The sequence below is a fragment of the Balaenoptera physalus genome (assembly GCF_965194825.1).
Source record: "Balaenoptera physalus genome assembly, chromosome: 8".
Classification (NCBI taxonomy): domain Eukaryota; kingdom Metazoa; phylum Chordata; class Mammalia; order Artiodactyla; family Balaenopteridae; genus Balaenoptera; species Balaenoptera physalus.
The window spans coordinates 45056613-45079953 of NC_138887.1; the positions used below are offsets into that span (position 1 = coordinate 45056613).

A 23341-nucleotide genomic window follows, 5' to 3' on the forward strand; every position below is an offset into this window, starting at 1 on the left:
ATCCCATGGCTGATACTTAAAGTCTAGATTGTATTTTTATGATACAAATTTATAAATGGGGCAGCTAAATTTTTCCTTAATACGTTTCTCCACCTCTAAAATTAACTTGCAATATATTTAGTATGAGGGTAAAAACATTACTTTGTTATAAATGAATTTCTATCAAATGGATTTGACCTATCAAGAAATAAGTATTGAACTGCTTCACAAAACACACACTTGTTATACATGTGCTCATCACAAAGTGACTCTTAAGATACATTTAATTGATTGTAAATCTCTTATGACATACTTAACGTGGCTCGTTTATACAAATGCTGTCCATCCACAGCACAGCTTTGCGGCTGGGGTACTGTTGTTCTAAGGCATGCTTCAGTACACTCACACGCTACGACTACTCCAAGCAATGGCCATTCATCTCTCGGTGAGAGGCTTCAAGAGAAATGACTGTGAATTCTTAGACTCTGAAAGAATGAGGATGCTTTTTAGAGAATCTGTCCCCTGGGGGTGAAGGGATCAGTGGGAGACGGCATTACTGGCTAGGACACTAGGTAAAGAATGATCTGCGCTCACAAGTTTGGTCTCATTCAAAAGCCATGTTATCATTAGCACTCTTAAGTGCAATGATGGTTTATATTTCTGTCCCTGGAAGTGTTCAAAAGCCTGAGGGCACAGATTGAGAAAAAAAAGTGATAGGCTCCGATGGAAGAAAATGAAAAGTTTGTACAAGACCAAAGAAAGCTTCCCGCTGAGAGTATTTATTAAGTTAACAGCTTTTCCTCTTAATAACTGAGTTAATGCTGAAGGTGTCTGGTCATGTAAGAAAAGTGATTTCAGTGAAGATAAGTCCAACTAACAAAAGAATATACTGAAAAGTATGATTCCAGTAGCATTTTTATTCTATAAAGCTTGTATTCACTCAAATGAGAACTTTGATGGCACAAAATGGAAGTGTTTCATAGAGTTGCTGTTTTCCTGTAATTTTCACAAAATGGCAATATTAAAAAGCAAATTTCAGTGTTCTTCAAGATAAATGTTTTGCCTTTTGGATTGTTTTTTTTTCCTCCCTATCCCATTCTTCTCTCAGAACCTAATCTAGGTTAATGCTCTAGAAAGTATTTTAATAATAAGACTATATAACTGCATTTTCAACTTATTTGATTCACGTAAAGATACATAATTTTACATGTAATGTGTTATGATAAAAATATGGGATATGGGGCTTCCCTGGTGGCGCAGTGGTTGAGAGTCTGCCTGCCAACGCAGGGGACACGGGTTCGAGCCCTGGTCTGGGAAGATCCCACATGCCGCGGAGCAACTAGGCCCGTGAGCCACAGCTACTGAGCCTGCGCGTCTGGAGCCTGTGTTCCGCAACAAGAGAGGCCGCGATAGTGAAGAGGCCCGCGCACCGCGATCAAGAGTGGCCCCCGCTTGCCACAACTAGAGAAAGCCCTCGCACAGAAACGAAGACCCAACACAGCCATAAATTAATTAATTAATTAATTTAAAAAAATATATGGGATATGATTCTGTTAGTGTTTAAGGAACTCTAGTGAGTATGCTAAGTTACTTTCAATTTCAAAATAAAATTATTTAATGTACAAAACATTTTAACTTCCATGGATCAGGACAATGCAGTGATCTTACTGGGAACAGTAATAACTGGCAAAGGGATAGCCCACCAATAAAGGGAGCAAGCTGCCCAAGAGATCTAACTCAAACCTGGGGAATAGCTCAGGGACTAGAAAAAATAATTTGTAATATTGGAAAATTTTGCATCCTTCTTTTTTCTTTTTACTTTTGGATCTCAAAAATTATACATGTAAGATAATATGAATTTATTCTACCATTTATGAATAATGGAATTAACTTCAACATTACATAGTTAATTATTCATACACATACACATATGCCTTAAGTGGAATAAATATATCTTGCCTTACAAACTCTTCCAACTCGAGAAAGGATGGTCTTATCAGAAGTACTCCCTTCTTGAGATGATTCACGAAAGAAGAAATATATTTTATCATCATCTGGATTATAGGTGTCTGGGATGGGGAAAGTTCCAATAAATTTTGCTCCTGTTTGGAAGAAAAGAAGCTATACATTAAAATACTGAAATAATTCAGCCACGATAGTACTGGTGTCTTTTGTATGTAAAACAATTAGCAGCAGAATTAAAAATAAAAACATGAATGAAATGTGGGAAATGAGACATATACACAAGTAAACATGACACAAAGGAGGAACATGTATTAGCACAAAGAGGTCCTGAACAAGTTCTTTAGGACTCTGGACATCAGGTGAGAACACGACTGGCTGAGATTCACAATTGTTTCAATTCAACTAAATTACATAGAAAAGTCCTTCTTTCAAACCTGGAGATTCTATGATTTTATATTTTCCTTTTTTATGATTGCAGTCACTGCTTCTAAACCAAAATGTCCATTATGAAGAGCTTAGGAAAAACTATAAACATATCCCAAATTTAGATATATTATGATGTTATTTGTTGCACTTTGTGTAACTGCCAAAAAAAATTGAAACAACCAGTAATGCTTGGGTCAAGTCCAGCGCTGGCTCTGAAGACACTCTTTCCAACTTGATATCCTGTTTCTGCCGCTTACTGGAAAGGTGACTTTGGGCAAATTGTTTATCTTCTCTATGCCTCAATTTTCTCATACCTAATATGAGGCTACCAATGTCATCTACCTAGTAGGGTAACTGATATGATAATCAAGTGAATTGATATATGTAATGTACTTACTATCTGGTAGTGCCTGACACATAATAAGGGTTTAATAAATGTTATTCATTATTAAAAGGATGTCTGGGATGATAATAATTATTATTAGGACCACAAACAAGAGAATGATGGAAAATTGAGCACATCCATACAATTGTTACAATAACATGTAGTTATTAAAAATGAAGTAATTCTAAATGTACTGTCATGGGAAGATGTCCACAATACAAATCAAGTGAAAAAATAATGGCAATACAATTAACTCCTTTTTTGCATCAATTGCATCAATGACAAGTCAATTTGGGTTACTAATGCCTTGTTTAAAAAGTACTGGACCTTTTAAGTCTTGGTTTTATATAACTGGGAGTTAATCAGGTAACAGATTTGTAATTGGGTGATACTAGTTCAGAAACAATCATTTTGATTAAAGCAAAGAAGACAAAGAGTGGTTATCGAGGAATGAAGGACTTCAATTAAGTAGAAAATACAAGATGCCTGAAAGAAAGCACAGAGCACTCTTTAGGAAGCAGAAGCAGGAAACAAGAGAAGACAAAAAGTTTCCCCCAAAATAAATAAATATAATAAGTAGGAGGTGAAAAAAAATTAACATTGCCTTCTCTAGAGTTTTGACCAAGGCCCCGATTGCCGGATACTCCAGGAGTACTGACTACTATTCCCCTGCAAATGTAGAACAGTTGGTCAGTAGCCCAGTAAACAAGACTTCACAATAGACTCTTCAATAGAGAAAAGTTAATGTTTGATTCCAAGTGATGAGTAGTTCAGTCTTTATCAGCCCAGCCTCTCTGGGTCAACCCTGGGTCTCATCCAGTCTATTCTCTGCTTAAATGGGAAACCTTAAGAGGAAAAGAGAGGGGGGGGAAATATGTGCATGATCTTTTTCCTTTTTGTTCTTTATTATTTCCCTGTTCTTTCTCTGGAACTTAGAACTCCAGTGGATTTTTACGCCCTCAATAATCTCATTTTGATATGGTCCTAAATTACATAAAAATTAAATTTTAGAAAATCATACAGGATTTTTAAAAATTTTCTTTTCTAATTAATCTTAAATTAGCAAGGTCCATTAACAATTCCACTCAAGGCTTGTTGTTTTTGTTTTTGTTTTCCCCTCCAGCCCCTCTTTTAAATTGTTTATACATCACAAACACTTAGTTTTGAATCCCTGAGCAAGGTTAAAATTCTTTTGTAGTCACAAATTAACACTTCTAATTTTTGACTTAAATATATGATGTTTTCTTAAAAAAAAAAAAACTCTCTGTGGAAATAAAATTTCCTACAAATGTAGCATTAGGATTTTAGCAAATTCATGAAAACAAAGAATATATTTAATTACTACTATATTCAAGGCACTTAGAACAAGAAAAACTGCTAGGATAAAGAATACAAAAGTGAATAAGAGCAGCCTCTTCGCTTCAAACCAGTTACAATCTGCATTAAGAAAATATTAACATATGGCCAAGATATGGCTAAGAAGAAGGCCCAGTCTTGATGTTTCCAATGACTTGAAAGGAGATTGCCAACAATGAGTAGAGAAAAAGACAACTGTGGGTTCCCACCGACACAGACCAGGCATTAATAATAATCTATAGCACGTTTTTTGAATTTACAGATGCCTGAATTCAATGCCATTGACCTGGATGCAAATCTCCAGTGGCACTAGCATGTGAATTTTTAAAATATATAAATAAAAATAAAGAAATAACACCTTATAGGTGATTCTTACAAGAAGCTGAGTTTAAGAGTCACTGCCATAGATTACCATTTCGTATACGGGAAAAGGACATAGACAAGACTCATTAACGCTAGGTCAGTAATGCAGATGTGTGGATGGACAGGAGGAGTGAAGACTGATAGTAAATACAAATTCTTCATAATTAGGGTGGGACAAAACTGGGATAAAACTGAAACTATACAGAAATTACAGGAATATGATTGCCTTGTTTTATCTTAACAAATATATGAGCTTAAAATGGGGATGACACAAGTAGAATTTATCACAGCACTTAAATATAACTTAAGTAGAAGTTATCCACGGAGCATAATGACCCTTGTAATTGTAGTATCAGAACTACTTCGTGATTGAGTTGAATTTATACTTTTAAGAATAACATAGTGGTACAAAATTTGCAGTCTTCTCTCCCCAGAGAGAAAATAAGATCTCAGTTATTTGAAACAGAAAATCATTACAGGTAAAAAGGATTCCAGTGTGAGGGAGAGAGTTGCTTGTAAAGCTTTTCTCAGACACACAGATAGGAGAAGCAGTTATGTGAACTGATTGGTGGTCTCTCTTTTGCAGAGTTCGACAAGAGAAACATAGCTCTACAACACAGCAGAATGTACTTGGCCTAAAAGTTAAACAAATAAGTACGGTAATACACAGTCTGTTGTAGAAGTACACAGAACAGCCCCACTTTGGCTACGTGAAACATTATCCAGGTGTTGTTGCCAGCTACTGCCATTTGAAATGGTCAGAAGTTAGAGTATGACACCAGTCCCCATTCCAGGAATTTCATTATAATATCAGTGGGGCAAAATAGAATACTTTTCCAAGTTACATTTCTTTTAACTTTCAAGTAATACATAACATAGATGGTCTTGTGTTTATTCAGTGACTGTTGGTTTTACTGGACTCTTTTTTAAATGTTGGTTCTTTTTCAAGTACTATAAGGAAATTATACTGGAGTACTGTAAGAAAATTAAATGGTAGAAGTGTTTAAGCCAAATATTTATTATGTGAAGAAATCTAATTATGAAAAAAAGAGTATCCAATAGTACTCTATTCTGTGATTTAAATAATAAGTAATTTTGAGTTAAAAATAAATACTTGTTTCAAGAATAGAGAGTTTTCTTTCTTCCAGACTCAACTGTGGTCCTGTGTCTTAGAACACTGCTGTTAGTATTTTATGATAGAAACTCCTTTTTGCCTTGCTGCCAAGTTTGTGTAAAAATAGATATCATTTCATCAGTATATGACATGCATAGTTGAATTAAGTAATTTAAAATCATACCAAGGGACACCTGGGCTTTATTTATAGCACATTTTTTCCCCTGTGGCATTTGAAACACATGCCTTAATAGGGATGGAGTTTGAAATAGTGCATTTTCACAAATGAACTTTTAGCATGACACCAGGAGACGCTGCCAAATGAAAATGGCATAAATCCTCATGGCCTGAAATGCACATCACTTTCATTTCTCCTTATGAACCTCTTTTCACCCAGATGAGCACACCTACACCATGACTTAATACATAGTGAGTTCCTTACTTTCCTATATTTCTTCTTGTAATATGTTTTTCCTACCACTTTTGAAAAATGTTATCCTTCTGTGTGGAAGAAGAATTTATAGACAACAGTACTCCAAGAGAAACTTCAAATGAAAACTGCCTCCACATGTTAGAAATGAAAATTTGAAACAAAAGTTCTCATCTACTCCAGGAAAGAAAACAAAAACATATGCATCTGAGGCGTCATTGTTTGTTTTCATTTTCCAAATGGTCATACTTCTTAGTTTTATCCCCAAATTCTCATAAAAGCTCAACTGTGATTGAGTAACCACTCTGACGTGTATCTGTATTTCCATTTCCTGCTATGTTCTACGATTAAGCTGACAAAGAAAAGTGTGGAACTATCTAAGTCTTCATCTAAAACTGCCATCGGACTTCATCTTTGCAATTTTTGTCTCTCCTGGTGAGGTATTTAATAGGTGGGTTAATTTCTCAAAGAAGAAATCAAGATTCATACTTCTATGTCTTTTGGCAATGGATTAGACAAAGTCCCACAGAAACTCTGACAAGGATCCTAGGACTGGTAACTGAAGAGATTAGCTGATCTCACTGGTTAAATCCAGGCAGGGCAAAGAACAAAATAGGGCATACACACAAGCATCAAAGATTTTAAGCTGCCTAAGCGGTTCAGTGATAAAAATGATTCATGTAGAATCATATTTTTTAAAAGGTTAATTATTTAAAACCTGCATTTTAAGAGTTAAATACTCAATTGCAAATTTAATTTAATTTTTGTATTCCACTTAATCTAAACATTATATCTGTTTACATTTACAAGAGTTTAGTTTATTACAGACATGTAAAAGTAGGGTTTTTAACTAAAAATCAAAGTACAGAAAGCAAAATTTAACAGAAAAAAATCCTCAAACTGTCTAACCAGAAATAAATAATACAATGATGGAATAATATGTATAGGAGAAACTAACTAGACATTGACCCCATTATTTGAAATATCAAGTATCTGTCAGTTGTTTCAACCTGGCAATAACTGTACAAAACCCGGGAGTGAGCTTCACATCTACATGCTACAGTAAAGAAAATTTACATCTGTTGCATTATGTGATTGTGGATTGCACTGTGATATGTGGTATGTATTATACTGTGTGATTATGCTATTGTACATAATTAATAAAAAGTACACTTCAGACCAGTGCTGTCCAATAGAAATTTCTGTGAAGATGGAAATGTTTTATATCTGTGCTGTCCAATAAGGTAGCCTCTAGACCATGTGGCTATTGAGCACTTGAAATATAATTAGTGTGACTAAGAAACCAAATTTTAAGTTTATTTAATTTTACTTAATTTAAATTTAAATAGCCACATGTGGCTAGTGTCTACCATATCGGACAGTGCAGCTTTAGAGCAAGTAGCCTGTACCAGCTACTGTGCTGTGTCAGGTCCAGTTTAAGGAAGAAACAGAGCCTTTACCCCCATAATTGCCACTAAAATGGCAGTCAAGCTCCCAGATGCAGGAGACATGATATGATACTCTTGTCAGAAGTTTGGTATTGTAATGGAAGGATGGGTCTGGCAGTTAGGAGACCTGAACATGTCCCTTCTTCATACTGAGTCTCAATTTGTGAAATGTAAGGTCGAATAAGATAATGTCTAATATTCCCCAAATCACCACAGTTCCTTTAGCAATCACTGCTTTTTGTTTCCCCACATTCCTGACACTAGCCAGATGACCTATTTGACCTCTGTCTTTGGACCCTAGGCTGACTATATCTGGAAAATGGCCATTTCTCAGAATGAAAAACAGAAATGCTCCCCCCAAAAGCCAGTCTTTTCCCTTAGCATGTTGGGTACTTCCTCATAACAATCTCATGTAGTTTCTATTATTTCTCCCTTGCTTTGCCCTAGTTTCCATGGACCAAGAAGCTCCTGACTGACTGGGTCTCCTGAAGCATCATGCTGTTCTGATTCTGCCCAGCCCATCCCTTAGCAAATGTTCGCAATAATGACTACAGCTGACTGTCTAGGTCTTCCACACTGCTTGCCTAACCACACTTTCTCTGCCTTCCATGGTCTCCATATCCAGACCCACATCCTCAGTTTGCTGTTGCCCAAAATGGCATCGTGATGTGGACCCTATTTGTAGTGAGGCTGCAAGAGCAGAGGATGGGTAATCACAATAACAGAATTTAGGTTGATGGACTGTATCATACAATGAGAAGAATAAAGTGTGTAGAGCTAGAGAGACATACCTGAGTTTCAATCTCACTTCCAATAACTGTTTAACCACGGACTATTTATCTGACTTCTAATCTATCCCCAACTATTAAATGGAAATAGTAATTCTCTCAAAATTATACCACTAAATAAGATAATACTTTAAAAGTGCCTAATATAGTGACTAGGAAAGATGCTATATAAAATAAATTTGAAGCAGAAGAGACCAGACATAGGGAAATGAGTTAACAAACAATAAAATAGTAGCAATAAACCAGAGACAAGGTGATGGAGACCTAAAGAAAGATGGTGGCCATGGAAAGAACAAGGTCAACAGATATTCTGAAGGAAATAAAGGCTCTTTGTGATAGATTAGATAAAGGGAGATAAAGGAGAGGAAGAAATTAAAGATAACTTCAAGGTAACTGAGTGGATGAAGTTAAGAAAGTTAAGATAGATAAAAATCAGGAAACAGGTATTGAAGGGCAGGTTCGAAAGGGGAAACAAGATAATTTTGAGTTACACTCACAGGATTTTAGATTTTAGATCCAATTAGTCTTTTATATATCTATTTGAAGAAACTAAAGCAAAAGATCACTAGACAACTTGTATAAATCTCAAAGCACTTTAGTAGTACAGTCAAGGCCAAGGCTTAGATATCTTTACTCCCATATTAAGCAACGAGTTCCTTTTGTTTAATCTGAGATGAAAATGTAAGACATAGAAATAAATATTTTTAAGGTCACTTAGTTACAGGAAAAGGTTGGAAATACAGTTTTAGGAAACAAGAACACAGAACACAGAAAACTATTAGAATGGATGAGCTCACAGAATTATGAAATGTAGAGAGAGAGAAGGAAAAGGCGGTCAATACTTAAAAATGCTAAGTAGATGTCAGAGAATCAGAGCATCCGGAGCTTTAGTCCCACCGTGCTACCTCTCTCATCTTCAGGAATAACGAAAATGATGGTGATGATAATATTGACACTGAATTGCTTTTACAATTGCCTTCCATCAGACTTCCCTATAAGATTTAACTTAATTCTTGTAACACCCTGGGAACAGATACTATTATTACGCCAAGTTTTTAGACAAAGAATTTAAATGCACAGAAAGGTTTGACCAAGGTCACAAATAAGTTAGAGTCAGGATTTAAACTTAGGTAATTAAGTTCCACAAAAAAGAGCTGTAATTTTTGTCTAAATTGGGACACTTCAGAGAATTAAAGAACAGCAAAGGTAAACTGGAAATGTCCAAGGCAGACCAGGTTATGTGGTCCCTCTGGTTATTAACCACTAAGCAATCTGCCTTAAATGTCCTACAACCATAAATAGTAGGTCTGCTAATTCTTAATCATTTGCCTGCATTCAATCCACTGAGACTTCTACTGTGTATCCTGCCTCCCTCCTTCAGTTTCTTCCTTTCTACTGACTTCTTTCATTGCAAAGTTTTCCCAGTACCCAAAATCTTCTCTTGAATTTTTCCTCATATCCTTGGATTCTTCTATTCCCAAACAGATATCTTCTATTTCAATTATTTGTTGCTGTATATTCTCATGTCCACCTCCACTGCCACTACCTTTGTTCCTGTCCCACCCTCATTTTCCTGTTTTTGGTGCAATGGCCCCTTCTCCCTCTGTCCTCCTCCTCCTTTAGTTTTCCCTTCCTGCTATTATCAGTTACCTCTATAAACAACAAAGATCTGATTTTCTGGTTAAAATTAGGGAATTGATGAAGGGGCTCCAAAAGGTACAAATTTCAAGTTACAAAAGAAATAAGTCCTGGGGATGTAATGTACATCATGGTGACTATAATTAATAACGGTGTATTGAATATTTGAAAGTTGCTAAAAGAGTAGATCTTAAAAGTTCTCATCACAAGAAAAAAATTCTATGACTATATGTGGTGATGGAAGTTAACTGGACTTACTGTGGTGATCATTTTGCAATATATACAAGTATCAAATCACGTTGTACACCTGAAACTAATATAATGTTATATGTCAATTATCCCTTACAAAAAAAAAGACACACAAAAAAGAATTAAATACATTAACAGATGAATGGCTAAAGAAGATGTGGTAAATATATACAATGGAATATTAGCCATAAAAAAGAATGAAATAATGTCATTTGCAGCAAGGTGGATGGACCTAGAGATTATCATACTAAGCGAAGTAAGTCAGAAGGAGAAAGACAAATACCATATGATATCACTTATATGTGGAATCTAAAATATGACACAAATGAACATATCCATGAAACAGAAACAGACTCCAAGACATAGAGAACAGACTCCTGGTTGCCAAGACGGAGGAGGGATGGGGGAGAAAAGGACTGGGAGTTTGGGATCAGCAGATGCAAACCAGTATATATAGGATGGATAAATGACAAGGTCCTACTATATAGCACAGGGAACTACATTCGATATCCTGTGATAAAGTGTAATGGAAAAGAATAGGAAAAAGAATATATATAAAATAACTGAGTCACTTTGCTATACAGCAGAAATTAACACAACACTGTAAATCAATTATACTTCAATAAAATAAAAGTAAAGAATTAAATAATAGATAACTTCACAGTAGTTTCAGGAAAATATTTACAGCTTTCTGGCTCCATCACCCACTCTCCTCCTATGCTCCAGGCATTTATCATCCATGAGGTCAGCGACCCTCCCCTATAATCTCAGCAGGCCCAGTGGACAGAAGAGCATTCAGTATGCCACAGGCCCTTAAAAGTTGTTTATTAAGAGAATGCTAAACCAACGCAAAGGTTTCTTACTTTGTAATTCTCTTCACACAGCACTAAGAACAGCATGTTAGGCAAATAATAGTGAATAAATATTTCCCACATTTACTGTTTTAGCAATACTGTTGACTTCTTCTGGACATGTCACAGGTAAGGAAAAAATAAGACTAATCTCTTAAATGAGTGGCAACATGATGATATTTGCCATCCCAAGACTGGGAAATGCAATCTATACTTCATTTTAAAGCCATAATATCGGGACTTCCCTGGTGGCACAGTGGCTAAAAATCTGCCTGCCAGCGCAGGGGACACAGGTTCGAGCGCTGGTCCAGGAAGATCCCACATGCCGCAGAGCAACTAAGCCCGTGCGCCACAACTACTGAGCCTGCACTCTAGAGCCCTTGAGCCACAACTACTGCAGTTCGTGCACCTAGAGCCCATGCTTCGCAACAAAAGAAGCCACCACAGTGAGAAGCCCGTGCACCACGACGAAGAGTAGCCCCCGCTCACCGCAACGAGAGGACGCCCGCGCGCAGCAACGAAGACCCAACGCAGCCAAAATAAATAAATAAAAAATAAATTAATTAATAAAAAAGAGTGAACATTATTCAAAACAGCAAACTCTTTAAAAAATAAATAAATAAAATAAAGCCATAATATCTTGTTACGTAAACAGATAACTAAGCTTTTCTACTGGTAAAATCTATGGAGTCACTGTCAAACCAAGTAACTCCTGTGAAACCTTCACAATAGTCACAAGATCGGCCTGCCTTGCACAAGTGTTAAGAAATGAACAGTAATCACTTAGTTGGGGATATTCTAAATTTGTTTACTCTGTTAATAGGGTTCTCTTTTGGTCAATAGAGATCGCATTGTTGTGTAAACAAATGGATCTGGAGGTTTTGACTAAAGAAATGTTTTAAAAGTGTTTTTCCCTTTTGTTTATGTTGTCACTGCTTGAATGATACTGAGAGATACAGAGATAGCCCCTAGGAAATCTCTACCCAGGCCTCCTCCACTAAAACCCAGTATTTATGGTGGGAATGAGAAATGCTGTGTGCCATGCGGTGAAATAAAGTCCTATGTTAATCAGAAAACTTTAGAAAATCATGATAAAACCTGACCTGTTGTAAGGCAGTGGGGCAAAAGAAAAACAAAAGCCTTTCACTATTCCTTCCATTAAATAAATTCATTTAGGAAGTCTTTTTTGTTGTTGTTGAAAACTCGGAATACTGTATGACCGCTAAACACAAAAGTAATCAGATAAACTCATGTCAATATCAATATGCTTAAAATTTTGGAGGCACATGTTTTAACCAAAATGAAATTATTTTTTAAATAAAAGAAGTTAGCATTACAATAACCCCTTTCTATTATGCTCACAGGCAGTATTTGGCTTAGTCATTAAAAACCAGATTGCAGGAGAAAGACTGCCAGCTTGAATCCCAGCTCTGCAACTGACAAGTTGTAAGACCTTGACCAAATTACTCCACTTCTCTCTACCTCAGTTTATTCATCTTTAAAAAGCACATAATAATAATAACACATCTCTCATATTACATCATTGTGAATATTTTAAAAAATCAAGTAGAGCATGGAACAATGTCAAGGACAATAGCACACACACACAATAAATGCCAACTATTATTATTATATACACAGTAGGTTCTGGAGATTTGTCTAATGCACTGAGGAACTATTTCAAATGTATTTTATATGTTGAGCTAAATCACTTCCAAAACACATCTGAATGAATAATCATGAGTTTCTTATCTACCCAAAAGCAAAGGCAAAACGATCAAAAGTGTGAAAATCACTAACCATTGAGCCAGTGGTGCTCCGAAATATCAGTTCTGATGTAATGGTGGTCGTGAGTAGGCCCAAGGGACCGCGTGAATGCAGTATCCTTGCCAAGGAAATCAGAAGCTGTTCCAGAGTAGAGGTACTCATCTGCAAGGGAGAAACGAATACACAGGACTTCTAAGAGTTTACCAGCAGACACTACTGACAATAGACTAATTTCACAGCATGAAACCAATGATGTTTATTGCTTAACTTCAGAATATATTGCTTCATAAATTTCCCCTTCAGATTTTGAAAAATCTGCTTAGTTGAAGAAAAGATAACTCAGTGAACTTTGGTAAGCCGAGGCTAACTGCTTGAATATAAAAAGGCCAATGTCTTCCGAATTAATAATTGCACATGCATTTAGCTTCTGTTATGAATAAGCTCCTCTTGTTTCCCTTCTCCCCACAAATAATTCAAGGACATATCATAATTAGGAGTCTCTCTTTGTAATAACACAAAAAATATTTAGAAAGTAAACGCCATAATGAGGAATGAATTGTGTAATTAGTATTTACTTAACCGACACAACCTCAGTGACCACAACTTTTCTTTGCCTAACCTCTGCTGAAAGGGAGCTTTCAGCACTGAAGTCATACTTTGTAATTATAACATGTTGCATTCCTTGTAGCTAATCATGTCTCTAATAGTTCTGATAAACAGGCATTTCTGAAAAAGGAAAGATGTTGCCATTACTGCATACCAAACTTCTCTGTCCTGTTATTTATGTAAAGTGAATATCCATGTTTACCAGAGACAGAAGGAGAGAGAGAGAAGAGAAGAAAAGAGGAGAAAGGGGGTGAGAGAGGTAGCAAGAGGTGGAGAAGGGGAAGGAGGGTGGAAAGAAATGAGGAAGAAGGGAAAGGAGAGGAGTGGAAGATGAGGGAGAGGAGAGGAAGAAAGGATAGAAGGGAGAGGAGTGGGAGGAGGGGGGAGAAAAGGATGGGGGTTAGAAAAGAGGGGAATGGTGGTCCATGTTCCCTAATGCTGGTTAGCATGTAGTGGGAGAGCGGGGTGAGGCAGGAAGAATACGGTCCCTACAGTTGCATGTATTACCCCTTTGAGAGCTAAGCCTCTGTTTCAAGAAATCTTTATATTCAACTACTTGGGGTTACACTTAATAGACTAAAATTTTAAAAATAGCTAATCTCTACAGAACATTTAGATTTTTTAAATGCCTATATAGAAGAACAACTACAGACACTGTTTTATCACTATAATTCAGTTTTCCTCAGAAACATATCTTGAAAACTCTGCCCTTGCATAAGTGATTCAGATACTTTCAAAATCCTCCGATTACATCCACTGAAATAAGACTTTTCCTGAACTATTTGAGACAACCAACCTAAATACTCATGACAATAGTCGACTTCCAAAAGGGGGAAAAACACACACATACATATAAAAGAGAGAAATCCAGTTATGTAAAGTAAATGTAGACATGGTACTGATTCCATCTCTTAAATATATATGGTGGAAGGCAGTATTTCATTGTGGGGCAAGTTTTAAAAAGTAGAAGAATAACAATAACAACATCAATAAAGACATTATGAAAGAAGTTTGGTAAGAGTAAAGGAAACACACCATCAATTTGAAACATAAAATTACAAATATTCAAACATGTTGCCAGAAAAAATGGTGTATTTCAACATAAAAGTTGGATCTGTATATCCAGGCTTTAAAACTGTCTTCTTTGTATTTAAATTACTCAGGGGTTCCTACGAGGGGTCACCAACACCTACAATCTATTGTTTTTTTATTAAGGTTGTGTCAACCCCACTTGACAGATCAGAATCACAAATCATCAATCTCATTTTCTGAGGATAATGACTGAACATTAGTCACATAATTTTCAAAAAACACACACACTTTCACTTCAAAGGAAGAGCACTAGTTCTCACTAAGTGAAAATTAAAATGTCATGGTGCGTCACTCTGATAGTCTATTCAAACATCTGATGGACAAGTTAAATAAAAAGAGACTGAAGTCATGAACGAAACCAAGACAAAAGGAGTCCTTATAATGGTAGAAATTCAGAGGTCGTGCCGACATTCCTCAGAAAAGACTTCAGACCACACAGTACTGCCTTCTTTAAACAGGACGGTCCTCCCGTAAGAGAATTTTAGATGTATACAAAGCAAGAGAAGACTGAATGTGCTAGCAAATATTTCACATTGCCATTAATATAATCAGGTTATGGTGAAACTGGGGTGAGAGGTGTTATACCATTCTTTTATCTGTATTCTATAGTTTGATTTGTTTTATTAATTTATCCACTTACGTCTTACTATTAATCCCCCCACTCAAATCTTCAACATATTTTGTAACATATTATGTTCAAGGAATTGCTAAATTTAACTGCCACAGTGAACCAAATGGGGCATAGCTAAATATAAGAAAATCTGGGACAGCTACATGTAGAATTATAGCACGATTGTGTGTGTGTCATTTGTATTAAAAAGAATTCAACCTGAAGTTCATTTAAAATGTAACTGTGCTGACGTTAAGGATTACTGGAGCCTCACTTTATGGATAAGGAGCTAAGTATAGAGAGACATGACACTGAAAAACTACAACCAAACAGCCAGTGGACGATTAATCCGAAATAATCTTTAACTCATTAAGAAAATGTGGTTGAATCTACACACACCTTTTTAGAAAAACACCTAAATGCTAGAACTATCCATCACTGATCTTACCTGTCATTACTGAAGCAAAAGGCTGCTGAGGATCAAAAGGACATTTCAGTCTGCCAGACTCCAAATGATGTGCGTCTAGTTTGAACATAACTTCCTGTTATGAGAAATATTAACACAAGTGAGATTTTTTTAAAAATATCTGAATCAGCAAGAACGTAGGAGATAAGAACGAAATTCTAACTCATTAATTCAACAAAAACTGAGCATATAGCATGCCCATCATGCTGTACTTCTTAACTCTTCCACAAATATTATTTCTGGCAAGACTCAATTCCCATGTTTTGGTCTCCATTTGCCCAAAGTAGTGATGATAATAATGAATGAATTTTTCAGCCAGAAGTAGCAATATCCTTATCGATTCATTTAGCCTGGACCACTATCATAATCGAAATCACCATCAAGCACTCCTATTTCGTAAGCCTAATAACTAATTTACTGAGCCTAATAAGCCAAGTTCCTCCTCTAAGGAATAAATTTACTATAATAATTATACTTTCATAACTATTATGGTCTACCTACCTAAGCATCTACAACTATACCAAATTACTTAAGCTTCGTGATATTTTGTAATATTAGTGACTTAAAAGCGTTGTAAGGCAGGCAGTTCATTTTCAGAACTGTTGATACATGTGGGCAAAAAAAATCCTGTTGTAGTATTTTCACTATTACGAAAACACTATGCACATTAAAGCCACATAGTTATTTTGGCTGAAACATCTATTTTTATAATAGTGGCCACAGACAGAATGGCATTGGCAGACTTTTAACATTCAGGGAAAAAAAACATCTTAAGTTGAACTTTCCAAGAAAAATATGAATGTATAATGAATATGGCCCCATGAGCTTGAGTGTTTCATAACAATAACACTACCATCCAGCAAAAGACTGATGACTCAGGCTGCAAATGCACTAGTTAGAGAAATTCAGCATTTCAGATATTCTCTCTAGATGGCATATCTACAAAGTTATATCAGAGCACACATGCAATTAAAAGGGATCATTCAGTGCCACTTATCTAGAAAGCAAGTAAAGAAGCAAAAGGGATAGAGGAAATTGGATTATTTGGATTATTATTATTGTATGATGTGTCATTTCAGATCTTTTTCTAATTAACAGGATCAACAGTAATTACCGCCTTATTAAAAAATAGTAATACCAATTTAAATAGCATGATTAACATTTGCCATTTTATAGTTTTAAGTAAATGCACTTTAATACTAACAGTAATGGTACTTAACAGTTAATACATACTAACCATGGGCCAGGAACTTCATGTACATTGTCTCATTGAATCTTCACCACTAACCTAAAGATGTAGCTACTTTAATTCCAGCTTTACAAGAGGAATATTGAGAATAAAAGGGGGTAAGTATCTTGTTCAGCATCACATAGTGAATAAGAGGCAAAGCAGTAGCTTGAACTCAGGGCTGTCTCCAAAGTTCATGTTCTTAACTAATCTAGTCTCAGGATTTCAAACTCATGGATTTAAAAATGTGTTGAAATTAATTTATAGACTCACCATGACCATGTAACATGATCAAGCCCAAGTATGTTTAGTTAGAACAGTTCAGCTAATGACAAGTTGTGATAGTGGCGCCTAGGCATGAAAAAAGTCCAGTGAGAACACATTTAGGGCATGTTTCCCAACTGTGGATGGGGCTAGAGATATGTCAGGAAAAAACACCTACAGATCACGGCTCTTAAGAATGTTTAAATATTAAGGGCACATTATTCTCCACAGGTCAAACAGAACTGTTGACTCTAAAGCCTATAATGGGACGTTGTAAAGGGAAAAAGTAAACTGAATCCTGGTGTGCCAGAAGATTATAGTGAAAAGCTAAAAAAGAAAAACCAAGAAAACATCTGGGAGAATGTCATAGTTGATGCAAAGTCCTAGATAAACCCTTATAATTGTACAGACTTCTGTTGTCAAAACGCAGCATTTCATTAAATTCTCAAGATAAGCCCATAGAATTGGTATTTGCGGAGGCTAAGGACAAGGTCTCCCTTATAATCTCCTGGAGAAAGGAGACAGCAGGAAAGCAAGTTTCCTTGAGCCAGAGTCAAGGATACCAACAGGAAAATGATGTAAAAAAATAATGGCTGATTAAATGGACTTCCTGAGATAAACTGAATGACATGACACTTTAACTTTTGAGACAACTTCAATTTTATAAGATTTTCCCCATTAAATTCCTTAAGCCTAATTAATCATGCAAAAAAGTACCTGTCTAAACTGCACACAGAGAAATACTGTTGAAGTAAAGACATAAGAAGATAAGAATAGGAAATGTTTAACTATCACGTTAGGAAAAATTATTGTTATTATATTAATATTATTAATACTACTAACATTTAAATATGAGATTTGCAGCAGAAGGGAGATTCCAGAGGAAAGAACATACTTCCAATCTAATTATTAAACAACTATCAGGCACCCCCAGTATTGCAGAGTAGATACACAGGTAGATAGATAAATAGATAGATAGATAGATAGAGACTGCAGACATTATTTTGAAATAAAGTTTATATGCATACTTTTGAAATACTTGCCTCTGCCTTTCTGTGTTGTTGTTGCCTAATACGGCTGCAAATTAAGTGACCGGAATAGAGCAAGGGCTATACCAAAGCCTATGCACAATCATTTTCTCATTTTATTCTTAAAATAACTCTGAGTTACTATTATTATTATCATCATTTTGCTGAATAAACAGAAGCTTAGAAAGTTTATGCAGAAGACCGTGGAGCCATGGTAAATGATCTGGGCCATAATTCAAACTCTGGCTCCCCATGTTTAGCTCTTAGTTATTGTCAACAGCCCTGACTTCTATCCTGAAATCCGGATCCAACTGCCCACTTGGTATGACCTACGGAACATTTCTCAAATGCAGAATGTACAAAACTAACTCACCATTTTCCCCACAAATCTGTTACTCTTCTCATCTCAATAAATAACACCCCTCTCCAACTCACTGCCAAAGATAGAAATCTGGGATTCATTTTAGCTGTTTCCTCTTTCTTCCCGTTGCCCCAGGCACACAACAGTGGTCCCCAGGAAGAGGGCTTCGCACACTGCTCTCCTCCATCCCTGTTATCTGTTGCTCTTCCCTCTTCCCAGCCACCTGAGAAGCAATCTTATCTATTTGAAGACGGAAGTGCCTTCCCTCTGAATGGACAGTGAATCCTGAGACTAATAATTCGTTTTAGAAGAGAACGATCTTCAAGCAGGGCTGCCATACAGTTACCTGTACTCCTGACTAGTGGAAAACTCACAAGGCTCAATATCCCTGTTCACTCATAATTCTCTTATTCACAGAACTTGTAAATTTGACGGCCCCGGGGCTTTTTGACAGTCTCAAGCTAAGTAATTAGCTCCTTCTAAACTCCCTTTCAGCACTTGTGACTTTTAGGAGTTAATGAACACTATTTGCATCCCTCAGCAGGTTGTGAGTTTGGCCTTTAGCCCCAGGCCTCAAAACACATCCAAGATGTGGGGCTATCTCATGTAATTGCAGCCTATGCTATAAGCCACTGTTATATATTACCCTTCATCAAAGCTAGGCAAGAGAACATTACACCAGCAACAAAGTATGATGGATTCAAGTTGCCAAGTCTCCTAGTGGTTCAGAGATTTAACTATCAGGGTTGCTTTACTTTCAAACCATTGAGTCTGGGCTGGTTAGACAAGTTGGTTAGAGAGAAAAATTTATCCAGCAAACAGTTGTGGGTTTGAGCTCTGCTTGAATCAGTTAAATCAGTGTAAAGAAACCTGTACCATGAGCCCAGACTTTACTTTCAAACACGCAGCCAATTACCCTGCAAATATGTGTGGTTATTCACAAGAAGTATATACATAAACATAAGGATGACAGTGTAACCCATCAGCCCACACAAAGGAATGATTTAGAGTACATATTCTGAAGCTCAGTTGGGCATGCTTGCTCTAGAGACAACTACTTTGGTTCAATTCCTTGCTAGACCATTTATTAGTTGGGTGACTTAGGCATGTTATTTCATTCTGCTGAGACTCAGTTTTTACTAACTTGCAAACTGGAAGTTATTAAGGTACCAACTTCATAACAGTGTTGTGAAATTCCAAAAACAATCCATGTAAAGTGCCTGGCACAGTCCATGACACAAAGAAAGCACTCTAACGTGTTAGTTGTTGATTAAATTACTGTAATCTGCATGTTTCTCATTTATTGAAATGCTCATTGATTGCTGGAATACATTACTCCTAATTAATACATCCCACATTTCCACTATGTCACTTTGGTCTGGCAGAAATAATAAGTCCAGTGTGATAACAACTATCTGTACAATTTTAAGAAAATCATCAAAATTATCTGTATTTAGTGTCCACTATTGTAAACATAAGTAACAGGTCAAATTTGTTGGATGGGAAAAATTAAATTATTTATAAGATATCATTCCGTTGCAAGGTCTTATGGGAAATGAATTTTTACCAACAGCAACATACTAAATAGATTTAGTTATAAAGGAAACTCAAGAGAAAATAAAGCTGTACATAGAGCCTAGAAAACAAGCACTATCAACATTGGATACCATTTAATTTAATCATATCACTAAAAAGCTTTTAATAGAAGAAATTTTTATTAGGTGGATAAAGTGTGCAATCAAAATGGCAATCCATAAAGTGCTTGGGAATATAAGTTCTTATTCGGTTCATACAGAATACGATTCAATCTTTATATTCAAATCTAACTATTTTATGTCATAGGCATTAAGTAACAAGTTATTATAATAAATTGCTTTTGTGCTATTTCATTATATTACCTCCTTGTAGATTCCAAGATCAATATATCCACATATTGGATGAAATGCTCCCGTTCCACACACATAAACATGAGTTTTGTTATAGGGTTGAAGTACCCGGATGAAATTTGCACATTCTGTCTATTGGGCATAAAAAAATAAAAGCATTAGCATACAATTCAGGTATTTGAAAGATTTTCATACCACCTGTTTCCCAAATAGATTATCAAAAATAAGTAAAATAAAAAAGACTTATGAGAAATGTTTAACACCTGACTTAGCAAAGGAGGCAAAACAAATTAGAGGGGCTTCCCTGGTGGCGCAGTGGTTGAGAATCTGCCTGCCAATGCAGGGGACACGGGTTCGAGCCCTGGTCTGGGAAGATCCCACATGCCGCGGAGCAACTGGGCCTGTGAGCCACAACTACTGAGCCTGAGCGTCTGGAGCCTCTGCTCCGCAACAAGAGAGGCCGCGATAGTGAGAGGCCCGCGCACCGCGATGAAGAGTGGCCCCCACTCGCCGCAACTGGAGAAAGCCCTCACACAGAAACGAAGACCCAACACAGCCAAAAATAAAAATAATAAATAAATAATAAATAAAAAAATTAAAAAAAAAATAGAAACTATGGCTTTAATGAGTGACTGAAGCTTTTTGAAGGTTTAAGGTTTTGAACTAATCACAGTGCTAGAATGCACATCTCTATAGTGGGACACAATGGGGTCTAGAGAATGAACATAATGTGAATGAGGTCTCCATACTTTCTTTCAAGGATTTCCTACAGAACCAAACCCATCATGCTCTGATGTTCCCACATTGTCTATCCTATATAGAACCTACTGTGTGCAACTTCAAGTGTCTCAGCTACGCTAAACAAAACACTCAACACAGATGTGTCTTCCTATATATTATCCCGTTCTTATTTTCCAGAATGGCCTACTACTTTATTTCCATTTATTTTCAATGTTACAGAGCCTTTAAGACTTAGCTTAATTCCTGCTTATTTCAAGAATCTCTTCTGTTTTTTCCATAAATATTTTTTTACACCAAGTCAAAATTTTAAGAGACATATTTCTGCCTCTTTTGCAAATGCTTAGGCCTAAAAATGTTTCTTTCCAATGTATATCTTTATAACTTAATTATTTTCTATCCCCCAATTACTTGTAAATAGTGACTCAGTTTTTCAGAGTAGTCTTTCTTGTTATTATATATTATTTTCAATTCATCTCCTGTAAGTCATCCCTTATCTTTACATAATTATTGGCAACAATTTGTTAACCATGGCTTCATGATTCCTGGACCCAAAGACTCCTGAGAAAACACTGGGCAGTAGTCTACTTTTATTCTAGATCAACTCTACCCAGGAGGTGGGCAAGTGTTTACTAAGGAGGTTGGAAATCTATGAAACGACTGAGATTCAGAGAAAAAGTCCATTTTCTCTCTGCCTGAGTGGCCACGGGTCCTTCACCTGTCAGGTCACTGTTGTTGTTAGGGTTGTTAGGAGGAGAATATTAAAAAATAAAAATAAAAAAGATAATGACCTAACTGGTAGGATGATTTTTTAAATTAAGTAAAATTTTTAAAAGGCAGACAACAACTTAGCTGATAGGATTATGATTGTTATGTGGATTAAATTAAAGAATATAACATTTAACAATTGTTTATCACTTACCCTGATTTTGATCTATACAAAATAATCAATATCCCAGTGGCTGTTCTGATTTTAGAATGAATAGCTATGTCTCCATATCTGTGGTACGGAGTTCCTAGTACCTAGTTCTTCCTCTGTCCAGCTAGCCTGGCAATCTTATGTCTCAAGAATTTGTAGATCCCAGTGAATCAAATCTGCACATTCTACTACAGAAAAATGTTATAAAGAACTAACTTATTGAGTTTTCTGCTCTCTGCTTCCTTATAAACAAAGCAGTTGCTTAAGACTATATGAAAGGACAGTTCCAATCCCTCAGTTAACCACGCAAGGGAAGGATGTTTCTTTATCAGGTAGGAAGAGTCGGCACTTTCTAACAGCAGAAGGGCCACTGCATATGGTTACACAGGTTGTATGCTGTGAAAAAATAAAAGTCATATCTGAGGAAGTGCAAATCACACTGCAGACATCTTTGTTACCTTGAATATTTTCATATGTTTAGTATATGTTCTCATATAATTATTATACGTAGCCTCCTAAGGAAAATTTTATATTCATTAAGACAATTTTCTGTCAGATAATCTTGCTTAACAAAATCATATGTGTTTTCCACCCTCCCATCAAGGTGTTTGATGAAGATAATTTATTTTCTATTGACACAAAGGCACCATAGAGAACTAGCTTCATGTTCTTTTACATCATGCTAGACAATCGCAAATGAAAACCTAATTCAGAGAGTAAATATGCCCTACTAATAGTTTTGAACAAATGACACAGTAATATGAGATAAGCCAAGGCAAAAAAAGAGGAAAAATATATGCAATCAGCAGATAAATTTTAATGATGGCTTCACTGCTAGGGTAAGAGATTTTAATATTCTCTAGCTTTCATTTTGCTCGCTCATGCTCACTGAAGGGACTTTTATTTATTGGTCTTTTCCCCATGAAGAGATTTATGCAGGGTGAAATCTACACATGGAACAGTACACAGGGAGGGCAAGAGTAGAGTTATATGCCTGGAGTAAGGTGGGATTCACTCACTGCCAGTGATTTCACCATTTTTTCAAAAGCTCAGTGTTACCAAAGAATCATAGAATTTAGAGAGTAATTGTTATGGAGTGAATATCTGTGTCCTCCCAAAATTCACGGGTTGAAACCCTAAACCTCCCAGGGTGATGGTATTAGGAGGTAATTAGCTTTAGAAGAGGTTTGGAGAGTGAGAGCCTCATGATAGGATTAGTGCCTTTCTAAGAAGAGACCAGGGCACTTGCTCTCACTCTCTCTGCCCTGTGCAGATATCACAGGAAGATAGCCACCTGCAAGCCAAGAAGAGAATTTTCACCAGAAACCAAGTCGGCCTGCACTTTGACCTTGGATTTCCCAGCCTCCAGAACTGTGAGAAATAA

General features: G+C 36.2%; 1 protein-coding gene and 1 long non-coding RNA gene across 4 annotated transcripts in view; one reads left to right on the top strand and one right to left on the bottom strand.

Moving 5' to 3' along the window:
• LOC309665804 overlaps positions 1 to 12068 on the top strand; it is a 159703-nt gene extending 147635 nt beyond the window's left edge. Inside the window, exon 2 of the long non-coding RNA XR_014266718.1 lies at positions 7914 to 12068. This is a non-coding gene — a long non-coding RNA (uncharacterized lncRNA). The remainder of the gene's footprint in view (positions 1 to 7913) is intronic.
• The window catches only part of SEMA3D (semaphorin 3D), a 207468-nt gene that overhangs the window by 59361 nt on the left and 124766 nt on the right, over positions 1 to 23341 (bottom strand). For all 3 annotated transcript variants that reach the window (XM_082472481.1, XM_082472480.1, XM_082472479.1), the window contains 4 exons: positions 20313 to 20432; positions 15516 to 15609; positions 12793 to 12921; positions 1939 to 2081 (listed from right to left, as the gene is read on the bottom strand). In XM_082472481.1, coding sequence (XP_082328607.1) covers positions 1939 to 2081; positions 12793 to 12921; positions 15516 to 15609; positions 20313 to 20432 — 486 coding nt within the window. The remainder of the gene's footprint in view (positions 1 to 1938; positions 2082 to 12792; positions 12922 to 15515; positions 15610 to 20312; positions 20433 to 23341) is intronic.